At 42.4% G+C, this 18,103-nt stretch overlaps 1 protein-coding gene and 1 long non-coding RNA gene across 6 annotated transcripts in view; both read right to left on the minus strand.

Moving 5' to 3' along the window:
* The window catches only part of FBXO25 (F-box protein 25), a 66,744-nt gene that overhangs the window by 5,963 nt on the left and 42,678 nt on the right, over window positions 1–18,103 (minus strand). For all 5 annotated transcript variants that reach the window (XM_027776780.1, XM_006141631.3, XM_006141633.3 and 2 more), the window contains 4 exons: window positions 15,552–15,645; window positions 14,233–14,417; window positions 6,962–7,144; window positions 801–944 (listed from right to left, as the gene is read on the minus strand). In XM_027776780.1, the coding sequence (XP_027632581.1) occupies window positions 801–944; window positions 6,962–7,144; window positions 14,233–14,417; window positions 15,552–15,645 (606 nt within the window). The remainder of the gene's footprint in view (window positions 1–800; window positions 945–6,961; window positions 7,145–14,232; window positions 14,418–15,551; window positions 15,646–18,103) is intronic.
* Window positions 1,967–3,734, minus strand: LOC114010149 (uncharacterized). The gene is made up of 3 exons (XR_003551516.1): window positions 3,605–3,734; window positions 3,219–3,401; window positions 1,967–1,985 (listed from the first exon to the last, which is right to left on the minus strand). It is a non-coding gene; the product is annotated as an uncharacterized LOC114010149 (long non-coding RNA).

Here is an 18,103-nt window from a genome sequence, read left to right on the forward strand (position 1 = left end):
TCCAGATTCCCACATTGTTGAAGATGTTTCAAATCCTGGCACCGGAAGCCTGTGCATGTGGGTGCATACCCTGAATCCTGATGGGATGGAGAAATGGAGGAAAAAGGACTGCAGTGTGACCATACCCCATGGAAGGGTACTTGCTCTCTTCGGTGAGCACATGAGGGGCTGGACATTCCCATATGGCTGACTATGGTTCGGGTCCCGGACCTGGTGGCTTGCTTTCTCACTTTCCCTCTCTCTCTGTGTTTCTCTCTGGTCAAATTAAAATAAATGAATGAGTAAATAAATAAAATTAAATAAATAATTCTTTAAAAAAATTAAAAAAAAAAAACAGAGGCACAAAAGGAGGAAACTGATCATCAGGATTCTAGGCTGAGGGCTAAGTGTGGGGAAACAAAGAGAATTCTTTGTCAGGTTTACAAAACAGGAGTAATCATCAGCCCCTTCACCTTCAGGGTGAGGGCTGGCAGGCATATCCAACGCTGCTGCTGGAAAAGCCACTGGCCTTGGGTCCAGGCTGCTCAGGTCCAGGCCACACCTCCTGCATGCTGACATCTACGAGGGAGCCCTCCCTGGGAAAAGAAGCTACCCAACACTTTCGGCATTTCCAATTCAAGCCATGAGCTGTCTGTTTTATTCTCATGAACACCTGTTCCTTGTCTCACTAGGTGGTGAAATTTATCTCCTTAACTTTCTTATCACAAACAGTATTTTCCCTTTTCCGTTTTTACACTTAAAACACAGGTGAATAGTTTCACCAAATTACAATCTTCAAAGAATGTATTTTAAATGATTACCTTCCAAAAGAGAATGCTGCAATGCCGACAAAAATGTAAAGTGTCTCCATACTGTTCTTTAGTCGGGTAATATTTCTGAAGTGCAAAATACATCATTTTCCATTCGATGTGACCTTTTTCTGAAAGGATCAAATGTCTGCAAAACTAAATGTAAACAAAATTCTGCTCAGAATAAGATAATTTCAAAGCATAACACTGGGCACAAAACTATTTTTAAAAGGTCCTATACTGCATGAAACATCTAATTACCTGATATTAAATTTATTTGTATTAAATCAATAAGAAATGAATAAAATAAATCATGACATATCTGTACAATGGAATACCAAGCAGCTGTTTAACCATTTATGTATTGTGATCTGTAGTGACATCTATGCTATGATAGTTAGAATAAGTTACACACAAAATGCATTTGATAAGGGACTTGCCATCTAGAATGCATGGACGTTGACAACTCAATAATAAAAAGACAATGCATTTTAAAAATGGCCTGCTGCCATGACTAGCAGTTAGCATAATGGTTAGGTCACTGAACTCCCGTGTGTTGACCATGGTTCGAGTCCTGGACCCGGTGGCTTAAACTCACGCCAGGCGCGTGTGCATGCATGCCCAAGATCCCGAGAGGAGAATGGAGGAGAAGAGATTGTGGCATGGCCATACCCCCTGGGGGGTGATTTCTCACTTTCTGTCTCTCTGTCTCTCTCTCTGTATTTCTGGCGAGTGCACGCGCCCTATAGCAAAAACCTCTAAAAAAAAAAATGGCCCCGCTGTGGGGCATAGTGTTAGGACACCACTCTGCAATGCTGTAAGGCACACAGAAGACCAGGGTTCAGTTAAAAACCTTAGTTCTTAGAAAGAAAAAATGACTTTTGTCACATTTCTACGCCTCACTAATTCTGCGCTGCACTAATGTTCACATGGGGAATTTTCACACACCTTCCCATTGTTTTTCTCCTAAATAACCTTCGGTGATTTATCTGAACTCAAATCCACCATCCACATTAGATGCTCCAGTCGAGAGTATTTAGACAACTTCTCCTCCCAGCACTGTTTCAGGCTATCTGCATCAATCCAACAAGTCCCTCAGTTTTCACTTTGCGGAGGCTTCCGAACCTGGGTTGTATGCATAAAGGTTCTTGCAAATATGTGTCTCTTTTTTCAGGGTCTTACTGTTAGTTACTGAGCCTTGAAGAACAGAAATTTTTTTGAGGCTTTTATAATTCAGTCAAGAAAAAGTATATAAACAAGATGAGTCAGAAGATGCTGATTGCTAATTCTAGCCTAACCCTGCCAGTAGGACGTTTACTTGCTGAACAAACGGTTTAACTTCTGTCAACTGGTCCCTTTAAGGAACTGCAAGGACCTCACCAGTGGTCAACAGATACCCTTCAAACGCATGCAAGCCTGTGTATAACTGTCAGGCACTCTCACTAACACCGTGGACGGCTAGCTCATGCCTGAATGTGAGCACACGGCAGAGGGAGGTGAGGGCAGCCAGCTGAGGACACCTGGCATAGATGGAGCCCACTGGCGTCAGTGCTCGGGCAGAGGGTCCAGGGCAAGCTGTACGCTTTCGCTCACCCTCCTTTCCTAGGTTTGCTATTTATTCGTGTTTTTTCATTTAGATCCCATTGTTGTACATATCTATAGCACACAATATGGTTTATACCAAATGTCTTCATTCTACGGCAGAAACTGAAAGATTGTAGGGGGATAAGAGTAGATACCAGAGCCTGTAAGGAAGAGGAGTAGAAGGTAGATGGTAGCTGGGAGGGGCAAAAGGAAGATACTTTTAACAGGAAAAAGGAACGTAAAGTTCTCTGTTGAAAATGATGTACATGGTGATATCCTTTCCTAGGTTTTTAATTCACCCCATTTCCAATGCCGACTGAAACTCAGTCCACTTTCTCCCCTAGTGAACTGCATGTGAACAGGACGTGCTGCTCCCACAACCGGCTGCTGCAGGCAGCGCCATGCTGGAGAGGAGGGAGAGCTATGGACACTCAAGAGGTTGTCTCCCAAGTGACGACAGAACCTGAGGTTCACAGAGGTCACGCCACTTTTCAAGGATGCAGCTTAGCAAAAGGCATTTACTCTTTAAATTAAGGAGAAAGGACAGTAGCTGGAGACGCTGATATATCCCGTGATCAACAGATGTGATGAAAGAACTCAGCCTTTTGCTTTCCTGTTTGCACTGGGTTAGTTTTAGAATCATGGGTCTTTTTTCAATATGAAACAGAAGCCTGACTATCTACAGAAGAGAAACCAGAAGTGATATAGATAGGTCCTGACTGTTCTGATTCTTTAAAAAATAGAAATACCTGGCCGTTCTCTCCCGGAGAGTTTAGGGACTATGCATCCCTGGGTAGAATCCACCAAACTGGTGATTCTGAGGGGACACCGCTGCATCACACTCACCTGCTTTTCAGCAAAATGGTACTGACACAGTTTCTTCCACAGCTGTCTGTCTTCACTGAGCATATACAGCGTGGGGGTCACTTGGCCGAGAGTTATGATGTCCCACCCATCTGAGAAGCGGTACAAGATGTTGTTCAGCATGTGCAAAGGAAGGTCGCTGAGTGTGAGGCCATTGTTCACTTGCTGGAAGGAAACACGACAGCATTCACTGAGAAGACCATACCCAGCAGCACTCGTCCACATGGAGACTGAGTGGTCACGCGAGACTTAAACAATGACAGCATAAGAGAAGCCCTAGTATTTAACGTATCACGTTTCTCCGTACTTCGCACTATGGAAAGTGCCTGCTTTGAGATCTCAGGGCTGGGGCTGGTGACTCCTCTTACCTCGGAGGCAGAAAGCAGAGCGGCCAGAAATAACCAAGGCTGTTTTTGTACTGAGGGTCTACTAATCTCTACACACACCCCATCTATCTTCACCACTAGGAGGTGTCTGACTATTACCTAAGACACACCTGGAAAATCCCAAGTTCTAAGAATGTGGAATTGTTGATGAGATGAATCAATGCTTCATGAGGGAAATGAATTGGACTGTTTGAAGGCCCGGTGTTGGAAAGACCTCCAGCCTGAGTCACCAAGGGCCTGGGTCCACACTGCATCACTCTCTAGGCAAGTCTAGACAGTGTGGAGGCCTTCATGGGACACAGTTTCCGACTCACTAATGGAGAGGGGTAGACCCAATTGTCTCTAAGGGCCCTTCTACCTTTATCTACTTATTTATATCTGTATTTTAATTTTTAAAAATGTTTTTTCTTTCTTTATTGAGGTATAACTAGCAAAGAAAAGTTGTGTATATTTATAGTGTACAATATAATATTTTGGTGTGTGTATATATATATATATAATTTGTCAGGAAAGTAGTGATGTATTTTTCAATGTTTTTCTATCTGTGCAAAAATGTGTCATGACTTTAATAATAACACTATCACCTCACACTTTAAAATCTTGTGTGGTGAGAACATTTAGGATCTACTCTTCCAGCAAGTCTGACGTGAACAATATATTTTAACAACTGTGGTCACTGGGCTATACAACAGACCTCCAGAATTTCTTCATCCCACATAACTTTGTACTCTAACATCTCCCCATCTTCAGTTTTAAATTTCTCTAATCTCAAATGTATTGATCAGTTCCTCCCTCACACAAGGCTGTGAGTAAACAGGGTACACCTGCCCCCAGAGGACGGCTGGAGGAAAGGGTGGATGTCTGATCCACAGCAAGGTGAGTGCTCTCAAAGGCACGGAGGCAGGCTGAATTAGGTCAGGACCAACCCTGCTTTGAGGCCTTCCTCGGGCAGCCCTGGATTGGGTTTAGCCTCCACCACTCTTGACTTTTTGGGCTTGGTTAAGTGGTATAAAGGGCACCTTTCATGCTCACTAGAAGCATCTCCTACTGATGACTGAGTTCTGACTGGCTGAGCAGGATTGGGGTGGGGGCCTCTGACAAAGCTTCTGGTCCTGCCTTAGCTGCTAGGCCCATGCTCCTCTGGGGCACTGCCTCAGCACACCAGTGGCTTCTGATTGGTGCTTCTTGGATTCTCTTGTCCCTACCTGGCCATAGGGCATTCATTTTCCTGATGTGTCAACCCCCCTTCATCTTACTGGGCACTATGCACATTTATGACCCGTTTCTGATTAGAATGAACTAACTCCTTGAGTTTGGTTCTAGAAATCACCTGGTCTCTGTAGCGAGTGGGGTACATAGAGAGATGAATGGGACACCCATCCCTTGCTGGTCTCCTTATTTTCTTCTTACAGCTTTCCTATGATAGGCTAGCTAAGAAAATAGGTTCTTAAGACCTCAAGAATACAAACTGCTGAAGGATCCTTCTTGTGTATCAAGTGGAGGGTGTGAGTATGGACAGATATCTGTGGCTGTTCTTGATTCACATTTCTGCCTCATCAACTGTTTAAGCCTCTGCCAGACAACCCCCTGGGGCCTCAACACTGCCCGACTATTTCTAAGACAATCTATCACGCTGGATGCAATTGTGGAGTTTCTGTGGACTACACCGTGCTGTCTTGCCCTGAGGTCTGTCCCTTCAGATATTATCACACGTATATTTATGCCTCCCTCTACGGCTGATGGAAACCACAAGTAGGATGGCTGTCAGCCCCAACACAGTCCAAGAGGTGCTGCGTCCCCAGGAGCCAGCATGGCACCTGCAGACTTGCAGCAAACACTCTCTGAATGCAAGGACAGAGAAGGAACGCTCATTTCTGATGAGTGCAAGCACATCTGACTCAAGTTTTAGCCAGTCCTCCCATTTTTATTGTCTAGCATATGGCAAAGAGTACATGTACGAGATAATGTGCAAGTAAATTAATCCCCATTTAATAGTCTTAACATTATTATAAGAATTAAGGCTTATTATGAACAGACGCTTTATTCTCCTTCTCATTGAGTGGAATTTCTGTGCCAGGCAGGCATTTACAGATACTCTGCTACTGAAATCACAAAGCTTAAGGTAGTGTGAAGTGGTAGAAAACCCTGGATTAGTAAGGACTTACAGAGCGTGGCATGACACCTCAGCAGCTGAGTTTTCCAGTCAGGAGCAGATTTACAGCCCCATTAGGACTATAAATGAAAGCGGATGGCAGAAACGCCAGTAATTTCACCTAAGTTAGAGCTTGCCATTCAAAAAGCCTGTGTATAACTGTCAGGCACTCTCACTAACACCGTGGACGGCTAGCTCATGCCTGAATGTGAGCACACGGCAGAGGGAGGTGAGGGCAGCCAGCTGAGGACACCTGGCATAGATGGAGCCCACTGGCGTCAGTGCTCGGGCAGAGGGTCCAGGGCAAGCTGTACGACACAGGGGACCATCCCAGGCACGCTTTCGCTCACCCTCCTTTCCTAGGTTTGCTATTTATTCGTGTTTTTTCATTTAGATCCCATTGTTGTACATATCTATAGCACACAATATGGTTTATACCAAATGTCTTCATTCTACGGCAGAAACTGAAAGATTGTAGGGGGATAAGAGTAGATACCAGAGCCTGTAAGGAAGAGGAGTAGAAGGTAGATGGTAGCTGGGAGGGGCAAAAGGAAGATACTTTTAACAGGAAAAAGGAACGTAAAGTTCTCTGTTGAAAATGATGTACATGGTGATATCCTTTCCTAGGTTTTTAATTCACCCCATTTCCAATGCCGACTGAAACTCAGTCCACTTTCTCCCCTAGTGAACTGCATGTGAACAGGACGTGCTGCTCCCACAACCGGCTGCTGCAGGCAGCGCCATGCTGGAGAGGAGGGAGAGCTATGGACACTCAAGAGGTTGTCTCCCAAGTGACGACAGAACCTGAGGTTCACAGAGGTCACGCCACTTTTCAAGGATGCAGCTTAGCAAAAGGCATTTACTCTTTAAATTAAGGAGAAAGGACAGTAGCTGGAGACGCTGATATATCCCGTGATCAACAGATGTGATGAAAGAACTCAGCCTTTTGCTTTCCTGTTTGCACTGGGTTAGTTTTAGAATCATGGGTCTTTTTTCAATATGAAACAGAAGCCTGACTATCTACAGAAGAGAAACCAGAAGTGATATAGATAGGTCCTGACTGTTCTGATTCTTTAAAAAATAGAAATACCTGGCCGTTCTCTCCCGGAGAGTTTAGGGACTATGCATCCCTGGGTAGAATCCACCAAACTGGTGATTCTGAGGGGACACCGCTGCATCACACTCACCTGCTTTTCAGCAAAATGGTACTGACACAGTTTCTTCCACAGCTGTCTGTCTTCACTGAGCATATACAGCGTGGGGGTCACTTGGCCGAGAGTTATGATGTCCCACCCATCTGAGAAGCGGTACAAGATGTTGTTCAGCATGTGCAAAGGAAGGTCGCTGAGTGTGAGGCCATTGTTCACTTGCTAGAAGGAAACACGACAGCATTCACTGAGAAGACCATACCCAGCAGCACTCGTCCACATGGAGACTGAGTGGTCACGCGAGACTTAAACAATGACAGCATAAGAGAAGCCCTAGTATTTAACGTATCACGTTTCTCCGTACTTCGCACTATGGAAAGTGCCTGCTTTGAGATCTCAGGGCTGGGGCTGGTGACTCCTCTTACCTCGGAGGCAGAAAGCAGAGCGGCCAGAAATAACCAAGGCTGTTTTTGTACTGAGGGTCTACTAATCTCTACACACACCCCATCTATCTTCACCACTAGGAGGTGTCTGACTATTACCTAAGACACACCTGGAAAATCCCAAGTTCTAAGAATGTGGAATTGTTGATGAGATGAATCAATGCTTCATGAGGGAAATGAATTGGACTGTTTGAAGGCCCGGTGTTGGAAAGACCTCCAGCCTGAGTCACCAAGGGCCTGGGTCCACACTGCATCACTCTCTAGGCAAGTCTAGACAGTGTGGAGGCCTTCATGGGACACAGTTTCCGACTCACTAATGGAGAGGGGTAGACCCAATTGTCTCTAAGGGCCCTTCTACCTTTATCTACTTATTTATATCTGTATTTTAATTTTTAAAAATGTTTTTTCTTTCTTTATTGAGGTATAACTAGCAAAGAAAAGTTGTGTATATTTATAGTGTACAATATAATATTTTGGTGTGTGTATATATATATATATAATTTGTCAGGAAAGTAGTGATGTATTTTTCAATGTTTTTCTATCTGTGCAAAAATGTGTCATGACTTTAATAATAACACTATCACCTCACACTTTAAAATCTTGTGTGGTGAGAACATTTAGGATCTACTCTTCCAGCAAGTCTGACGTGAACAATATATTTTAACAACTGTGGTCACTGGGCTATACAACAGACCTCCAGAATTTCTTCATCCCACATAACTTTGTACTCTAACATCTCCCCATCTTCAGTTTTAAATTTCTCTAATCTCAAATGTATTGATCAGTTCCTCCCTCACACAAGGCTGTGAGTAAACAGGGTACACCTGCCCCCAGAGGACGGCTGGAGGAAAGGGTGGATGTCTGATCCACAGCAAGGTGAGTGCTCTCAAAGGCACGGAGGCAGGCTGAATTAGGTCAGGACCAACCCTGCTTTGAGGCCTTCCTCGGGCAGCCCTGGATTGGGTTTAGCCTCCACCACTCTTGACTTTTTGGGCTTGGTTAAGTGGTATAAAGGGCACCTTTCATGCTCACTAGAAGCATCTCCTACTGATGACTGAGTTCTGACTGGCTGAGCAGGATTGGGGTGGGGGCCTCTGACAAAGCTTCTGGTCCTGCCTTAGCTGCTAGGCCCATGCTCCTCTGGGGCACTGCCTCAGCACACCAGTGGCTTCTGATTGGTGCTTCTTGGATTCTCTTGTCCCTACCTGGCCATAGGGCATTCATTTTCCTGATGTGTCAACCCCCCTTCATCTTACTGGGCACTATGCACATTTATGACCCGTTTCTGATTAGAATGAACTAACTCCTTGAGTTTGGTTCTAGAAATCACCTGGTCTCTGTAGCGAGTGGGGTACATAGAGAGATGAATGGGACACCCATCCCTTGCTGGTCTCCTTATTTTCTTCTTACAGCTTTCCTATGATAGGCTAGCTAAGAAAATAGGTTCTTAAGACCTCAAGAATACAAACTGCTGAAGGATCCTTCTTGTGTATCAAGTGGAGGGTGTGAGTATGGACAGATATCTGTGGCTGTTCTTGATTCACATTTCTGCCTCATCAACTGTTTAAGCCTCTGCCAGACAACCCCCTGGGGCCTCAACACTGCCCGACTATTTCTAAGACAATCTATCACGCTGGATGCAATTGTGGAGTTTCTGTGGACTACACCGTGCTGTCTTGCCCTGAGGTCTGTCCCTTCAGATATTATCACACGTATATTTATGCCTCCCTCTACGGCTGATGGAAACCACAAGTAGGATGGCTGTCAGCCCCAACACAGTCCAAGAGGTGCTGCGTCCCCAGGAGCCAGCATGGCACCTGCAGACTTGCAGCAAACACTCTCTGAATGCAAGGACAGAGAAGGAACGCTCATTTCTGATGAGTGCAAGCACATCTGACTCAAGTTTTAGCCAGTCCTCCCATTTTTATTGTCTAGCATATGGCAAAGAGTACATGTACGAGATAATGTGCAAGTAAATTAATCCCCATTTAATAGTCTTAACATTATTATAAGAATTAAGGCTTATTATGAACAGACGCTTTATTCTCCTTCTCATTGAGTGGAATTTCTGTGCCAGGCAGGCATTTACAGATACTCTGCTACTGAAATCACAAAGCTTAAGGTAGTGTGAAGTGGTAGAAAACCCTGGATTAGTAAGGACTTACAGAGCGTGGCATGACACCTCAGCAGCTGAGTTTTCCAGTCAGGAGCAGATTTACAGCCCCATTAGGACTATAAATGAAAGCGGATGGCAGAAACGCCAGTAATTTCACCTAAGTTAGAGCTTGCCATTCAAACATGATGTGTGGCACAAACATCTTGCTGGACAAAGCTAGAAATCACGTTGGCTTTTTCGCTGAGCCTCCTCCATCCATCATCTGAATGTTCTTGGTTGTCATGAGAACTAACAACTATACTGAACGATATAAAAAAGAACAATGCCCCGTCTTTTCTTGCTTTGCGATGGTCTCAGTGATTACATGCATGTATCAACGATCCCCCCACTTCTCTGTGGAGACACTTTTGCTGACAGATACTGTCCTGCTATTATCAATCTTTTCTTGCCCCAGGCTGGGGTCTAGGCCTTGAGCCCAGGCTGCCTGGCCCCAAGACTGTGTTCCCAGCTGCCCTGCTCTGCCCCTTCCCCACAGGAGGACCACTCCCCCAACCACCTAAAGTGTCTCACCATATGTGAAACCAGGTCACTTGTCAATAGCCCCGTGTGCACATGTTGGTTATAACACCCAGTCTCACCGCGTCATGCTGTGCACCCTGTGTACACCTTTCTGGGGCGCTTCAGGTCTCATACCACAGGCCATGACTACTACTCACTGTGTCCTACCTCCTGATGGGTAGGCACCTCAGAAGTGTGGACCAAGCGAGGTAATACATGAGTACTTACTGCGCACCTACCCTAACTGGGTTACAAAGACACAGGGGGTATAAACAGGAAAGCACTTTGAATTTATCAGCACTACTGTACCTCAAAGGTAGCTTTAAAAATAATATATCTGTTTTAGGAAAAAGAAGAAAGAAGTTTGCCTTTTTTTTTTTTTAATGCACATACCATTACTTATGTCCAACTTGTTATTTTTTAAGATAATGTTTTATTTTTTAAGATAATCTAGACTGGGTGGCTTAAAACTCACACTGGTGCATGTACGTGCGTGTGTGCCCAAAATCTCGAGAGGAGAATGGAGAAGGGATTATGGTGAAGCCACCCGCCCCTGCCCCCCAAGGTGATTTCTCACTTTCTGTTTATCTCTCTGTTTCTCCATGCATGCACCAAATAATAAAAAATCTCAAAACAAAAACAAACAAGCAAACAAACAAAAATAATGTGTTACAAGACAAGCAAAGGCATAAACCCTGCAGCAGAGTTTGGGATTTGTGCTATGATACCATCGCCTTTGCCAGGAGGAGACTGGAAGTCCTCCACCCCAGCATCGGTCCAGCAAAGCACTGACACTTGTTTCAGAGGGTTAAAATCCATCTTCTAGCTCTTCACTTGCCTTTTATAAGAATAAGTCATAAATGATCCTACTCAATTAAGCATGAATTCTCTTTCAAGATTTCTGGCGATATAAACACAAAATCACTTGATTTTATCTTTAGTTCTCTTTTGTTCTTGTCTCGCTGTTTATGATTACTACCATATATGCTGTTTATTGAATTTGAAGTCATTTTTGGTATTTTTTTTCTACATGAATTCCACAACTTAGAACAATAATAGCCTGCAACTTCAGATACTGCCTGAATGTAAATGCAGATTCTAGACGGTGAGCAGAAGCAAGCTACATGGTTTCCTCAGAGCAAGACATTCTTTCCTGACAAAGAAAATAAGGTAAGTAGAACACTTATGAAAAGCTTAAAGGCATTTTAAACCCAATAATTTGATCGCATATAATAAATTATACTTTTATCTCAACTAAGCAACTAAGAAATTAAAGGAAAACTCACTGATTTATCTTTTTCAAGGATTTTTTTTTTTTTTTTTTTTTTAGGTTTTTGCCATTAGGCATGTGCACTCAGACAGACAAAGAGAGGGAAAGTGAGAAATCACCCCCTATCGGGAATGGGTATGCTGTGATCCCTTCCCCTCCACTGTTCTTCCTAAGATTTTGGGCATCCACATACACACGCCCAGTGTGATTTTTCAAGCCACCAGGTCCAGGACTTGAACTGCAGTCTGCCATGTGGGAAAATCCAGCACCTTAACCACACCACCTGCTGGCCCCTAGAAAAAATTTTTAAAAAAAACAGAAACTGGCAGCTTGATGACAGACCACTTCTGTCTACTGTAGTTAAGCATGACTTTGTTTTACCTGGTAGTGGTATCAGGATGGTGGATAATCTTTTAATGAGTAGTGATGGATTTTAATCCCCAAAGCAGGTGTACATTCTCCCATGGTATATGTAAATTTCATGACACTCTCAGAGTTGACAGATTTTTGGAATAGGACCACGTGAAGGATTTCTGATGTTCTTACACACTTTTTTTTTTCCTTACACACTTTTCAATGCTAATAGATACGAGGCTTCTACTTATTTTTGGGAGTATGAGAATTTAGATTTAAGTGTTATCTAGATATCTTTTGTTAGAAGAATTGAGAAGGCTGTCAGCTCACTGGAGGAAACTGGCCACCACACCCTGTGCGGCGGAGAGAACTGATCCGCACGCAGTGCTCCTGGGCTTCTCTCGGGGATCTGTGGAAGCTCTGGGCTGTGCAGTCCTACCTTCCATCTGTTCATGTCACCTAAAAACGGACTATGAGTAAACATAAGGCAGCAACTCGCCATCAGCCAGAGGGTTAGGAGCCCAGCACTCATACTGAGCAGCCCCAAATTCGGCTGACAGTCTGCTATCGACACACACAACTGAGTCACTTGACACTTAAACAACTCTTTCTGTTGGTTTCAGACAACATTCCCAGTAAAGCAAAAATCTTCTGACCAAGTCATTCAATTGCCTATCACCCAGCAGGAGGCTGGATTCCGGATGCCAACTAACGACAGAGCACAGACCGTGCCTCCTGCTCTGAACAATACCAATGGGGTACAAGAGGAGTATTCAGGGAATGTCCGGGAAAGACCAAAGCAGCCCATACCCCACGCGAGAACCAGAAGAAACTTCTTCAAGGTGTTCAATGGTAAGATTTGCGAAAACACACAAAAACTAGCACTCCCGTGTTATCATTTTGCTTTCCTACTCCTAAAAGTGATGTTTCTATGCTTTATTTTTTCCACTTGATCAGAATAGTGGCATAGTGACACCACATAACCGTGTGCTCAACCACCAGGGTTATGAACACATCCCAGGCCCAAAGCAGGGGTTCTCCTGATGTTCCTCTTCTCCCAGTGGCCACCTGAACAGGACAAGCTGGGATAATGGTATGTCCCATCACCCCTGTCTGCTGCTCTTCTCTGTTAGCGTGAGTGGAGATAAAGATCCAGAGGAAGCTCATTACACATTTGTGCTCTGCCACAGTTCACCTGGGCAAAGATGAGCCACGGTTCCTTGCCCCCTTTCTCTCCTCTTTGTGATATATGCAGGCCCCATCCTCAGAGCTTCTCTGCTATCCCCAGTGGTCCGACACTGTCATTAATCTATAGTTCTCTCTAAACAATGCACAGTAGCTAAGCCCAGGCTGGCACTTCCTGAAAGAACAGAAAGGCTGTATCCTGGCCTTCCCAAACACTCCCTTACCTGGGATCCCGATCATCACAACCCCACTGCTGACAGTGGCATACTTCACTCCCCCCCCAGAGGGCTGTTAACCGGGAGGTGGTTACTGCTCTAAGTTATGTTAGGGATAAATGGGACTTGGGACAAATGGCCTGGCCATTTATGTCAGGACTTCTACAGCAAACTATGTGCCATATTTAAGTGTCGCAAAGGGATTTTAATAACAAACTCATGTGTACGTAGAAAACTGGGTATAACGAGGAATGCAGAGCCAGAGTATGGAGAGCCCTAAATTACTGGGCGTGCCATGTGTAAAATGCCAGAACAGTCCAGTGTTTATAATGAATTTGTTTATTTCTTACTGGTACTAAATATTACATTATTAATGGTCACTTCAGACTCATAATTAGGGAATCACTACTTTTTTTGCAAACCCCATATTTAGATGGCAAATAAATGACCCCAAATTAAGGCATTCCAAGGTCACTTGAAAACAGTTCCCTTCACGTGGACCCTAGAGTGCATGATGAAAAGTTTTTATAACCCTATGAGAAGTACAAATTTGGAGCATCATCTGCATCACTAAGGTACATACGCAGTTTATTCTTTCTCTTATACAAAACTAGAGGTAATAAAACACACTACTAAAACATGAATGGTTTTACATTTTTTCTAGTTATCAGAATAAATTTAAAAATATAAAAACCAACTGACATGATCTGCATCTTTTTCTTGCTTTGTTCACTTTTGCCAAGAACTAAACACACACACAAACAAAATGATAGCAAGCAAAAGAGAAAAAAATACTAACTCTAGAGAATCAACAACTAGCTAAATGGAGATTTAGTGCCTGTACAATTTAGCCTCAATTTACTAAATATTATTTTAGCCTGAAACACTTAATTACCTTTAAAGAAAAATTCACTTTCCACCAAATCACCCATAAGATCAGCCTTATTTAACGATAACCATCACCTTCTGTTTTTCTCATAACAACTGTAAGCCAGTAAGGGATCTTCTGGTCCTATGTCATTTTCAAAATAATTTAATGACTACTTGGGCAAGGATTAAAAATAAAACCTTCAAGAAGCTAATCATTTTTCATGTATACTGAGAAAAAGTAATGACTTTCATAATATGAAAACAGAATGTGAATAATTCATAGGTCAAGAAATTCATACCTTAGTCATCTGAAGATTCTGTAACTGCTGTTGCCAGGTAAGAATAGTTTCTAGTCGGCAAATCCAAATATTGATGTTTCCCACCAACACGGACTTCCCCACTCCTCTAATAAGAATGCAGAGGGTAGAGCTTAGGTCTTGGAGAAGATCTTTGATGAGGCGGGGATTTTGGTGGTCATCAAGAACTGGGAAAAATAAAAATGGAGCTATGGATTGATTCAGTTAGCCACCACCTAAAAATGGTCTAGTTTCACAACCCAAACATTCGCCAACATCAGAGCAGATAAACAGTACGTGGCATGTACATACAGTGGAGTATTACTCAGCTGTAGAAAGGAAGGAAATTCTAACACATGCTACGACATGGATGAAGCTTGACACATCATGTTACGCAAAAGTTCAAATATTATATACTACTACCTTTATGAGGTATCTAAAGTAGCCAAATCCAAGAGACAGAAATAGAATGAGGTTACCAGGGGCCGGGGAGGAGGAGAGTGCAGAATGGGGAGCTGGTGTTCAATGACTACAAAACAGAGTTCCAGACTGGGACAATGAAGCTCTGGAGATGGATGCACAACAATGTACAATTACTTCATGCCAGTGAACATATACTCAGAAATGGTTAGAAAAATTAAGTTTATATATATTTTATCACTATAAAACACACTGATCTGATTATATTGCAACCCCAAACTGGCATCATTTTTGTGATATCACAGATATAATAGGATTGTTTAAATCTTTTAAATGTTTGTCACACAGTAATCTTCCAGTTGGGTCTACAACTTCACCTTTAAAATTGTCAGTTTACAACTTCTTTTGTACTTATAAAGAGAATCAATATTTTAAAATTATAGAGTCAAAAATGTCTACATATGACTAAGTTTATGGTATAAAATCTGAAGTTTACTTACTAATAAGTAAAGTAAACTAATTAATCAAGACAAGCTCACTGAATTAAAAATAAAATGATGGCTTAGTTGATGGCTACGTAAGTCACAATCTTACAAATTATTACAGAATCACACAGCTAAAATTAAATGACTAGCCATAAAAAGATAAAATAGTCTTTTAAAACTCCATGAGTTATCTTTACTATCATAATATATTCCTACATATACAGAAGGAACTTTAAAAAAAGTGAACAGTAGTAACAGCAAGAACCAGAGGAACGACCTGCATTCCTGTCTGATATTACATTATTCACATGGTTTTTGACAGCAAACATACTGAGGAAAGAAAAATTTGAAATGTCTCTTACTGCATCAAATTTCACATTAAGATTTAGATTATTAAAATAGCAGTGTTCATCTTACCCTTTTGAACAATTTTATCCAAAATGTTGAAGTAATTCTTTTGTGCCACACCACTCAATGACGTTAACTGGGATTTTGCAATTAGCTGCAATAGCTTAAAGAAAAAAAGGGGGAAAAAACACTAGGCAACATATAAATATATTTAATCTGGAATATAAACCTCAGTGATATATCACAAATACAGCATAAAGGATCAGCTAACACGAGGCTCTCAAAATCAGGTCCCTGCGTCATCTGGAGTCCAGCTTGGGAAATGGTCACCACCTGCATTAACTTGAAGAACACTGAACACGAGGAAGCCAAGGCAACCATGGCTTCTATTTTCCAATCTTGTGTACAACTAGTTAGTGGAAGCCAATTTACTCCCAGAACCCTAGCTGCAAGAGAGTCTATGAAACGTAGTCTTTAGCTTGGCAACCTCTATGGTAAGAGACACAACAGAAAAAGTTGTACTTGGTCATAGGTGCTTGGTCACTAACAAGTATTTGTGCTAGACTACACCTAGACTTGCTATTGTTATCTGAGAAGACAATCAGAAAATCAAAAGGCCCTTCCATCTGGAAAATAAAAAGGATAAACAACAAAACCAAAACTCCAACTTCTTTTTTTTTTTTTGGCCAGGGGGTGGGTACACATGTGGGAGAAAGAGAGAGGATCCTCCAATGGGCCTTGGTCACACCCCAATCCTTTCCCATCTAATTCTCCATCCCGTCAGGATCCTGGACACGCACACATGTCTAGCGTGTTTCTCAACACTCAGGGCCAGTCCTTGATCCCTCGTTAGCCACAAAGGATTTAGCTTTCTCTGCACAGCACTTAACCTCCACACAACGGGGCCAGTCCCCAAGCTCCTTTTCAAACAGCACTTTGGTCAAAGAGTATTATTAGGGAAACTTCAAAAAGTTCATGTGAAAAATTAAAGTGTGAGTTTATTTTGGTCCAAGAAATATGAAATCTACCTATAGTTTTTTCATAGTAAGAATTTCCTATGAACTTTTTGAAGACCCTCTTCATATGAATTACAGAATATCTGGAAAACCAGCTACCTGCTTTTGTAATGGTTAAGGAGTCCTGGACCAGGTAGCTTGAAAATCACGCCAGGAGCATGTACAAGCATGCCCAAAATCCCAGAAAGAGGGAGAAATGGAGGAGAGAGGACTGCTGCATGACCATTCCCTTTGGGGGAGGAGGAAGGGTGCTTTCTCATTTTCCTCTCTCTGTCTCTTACCGGTAAGCACACTTGCCCTCTAGGAAAAAAAAAAAAAAGTACAAAAAGAAAAAAAATGATATTATAAATCACTGCAATGGAATCTGTGAGATGCACTTCCTCTTTGCTAGAATGGTGACAGCATCCACCTCCACTTATGCCTGCACCCCTGAACACTGCTGTCTCTGCTGTACCCTCAGATGTGCATCCTTTGACAGTGTGAAGTGAACTGCTTCGTTCCTTTAATCTTTTTATTCCACTTCTTTTTGTTTATATCTGCCCAGTGTATCTTTTCCATTCTTTTCTTTCAACATTTGTGAATCACTGTATTTTACGTGTGCTTCCTACATACAATTTGGAGTCAGCCTTTGCTTTGTAATCCAATCAAAAATTGTTTACTTTTAACACTCTCCTTACACTTATGGACACGAGACATGTTTGGTCTTAATAGTGTGACACATTTTCATTTTCGTAGCTTTAAAAAAAGAATCTCATGTCTCTTTTCCTTCTTCTCCCACTCCCTGCAGTTCTTTTTTTTTTTTTTTTAATTTTTATTATCATCATAATCTTCTTTATATTACATTGGATTACATATAACTTTACATCCCTGCAGTTCTTTTAAAATTTAGGAGAGTTTGCATTATTTTGTCCCAGAGGTTACTTTTGTAATGATAACTTTATATAATTTTTATTCCCCTACATCCTTCAACAACATATCCTAGTCATGTTAGTTTCCTGTTCCAAGTTATGATAGAACTACCATGCCTCTTCTTCCTCCTCCCTTCCAACCCTTCCCTCTCAAGCTGATTTAGTGAATAACATTTTCTTCACAACCACCTTGTGATTACAGGTGGGACAGACAACAACTTTTCCCCCTACCTTTTCTCTCCTCCCTTCCCAAATTTTCCTAGTTGCACCATTTTGTCCTTGTCAGGACCTGTGACCTCATCTGCTCATTACCCGAACCCCACAGCTGTTCCCATCCTAGTCTATAGTTAACACAGTGGGTCATCGTGGATCCAGGCCTGCTGCCATGTTTCTAAAACCATCTCTTAAGTGGCTGAAGTTAAGTTTTAGAAATACCCATTAAAACGATACTCTCAGTGTCCTGAATCCCTACATGGGCAACACTTTGCAGCCTTACTACAAAAGGCAACTGCATGGACATAAATTTCATGAGTCCTCCTTTCTACTTGGAGGATCCTGTAAGGATTCTTCCATTATCGGAAAAATACATAGAAATTTGAGGCCTGAGAAGCTGCCTCCCCTCCCTTTTTTTTTTTTTTTTTTTTTTTTTTTTTTTTTTTTTTTTATTGGGGGCGGGCCCCCCCGAAACAAAAAAGAG

The sequence above is a fragment of the Tupaia chinensis genome, unplaced genomic scaffold (genome assembly GCF_000334495.1).
Source record: "Tupaia chinensis unplaced genomic scaffold, TupChi_1.0 Scaffold000061_1, whole genome shotgun sequence".
NCBI classification, from domain to species: Eukaryota; Metazoa; Chordata; class Mammalia; order Scandentia; family Tupaiidae; genus Tupaia; species Tupaia belangeri.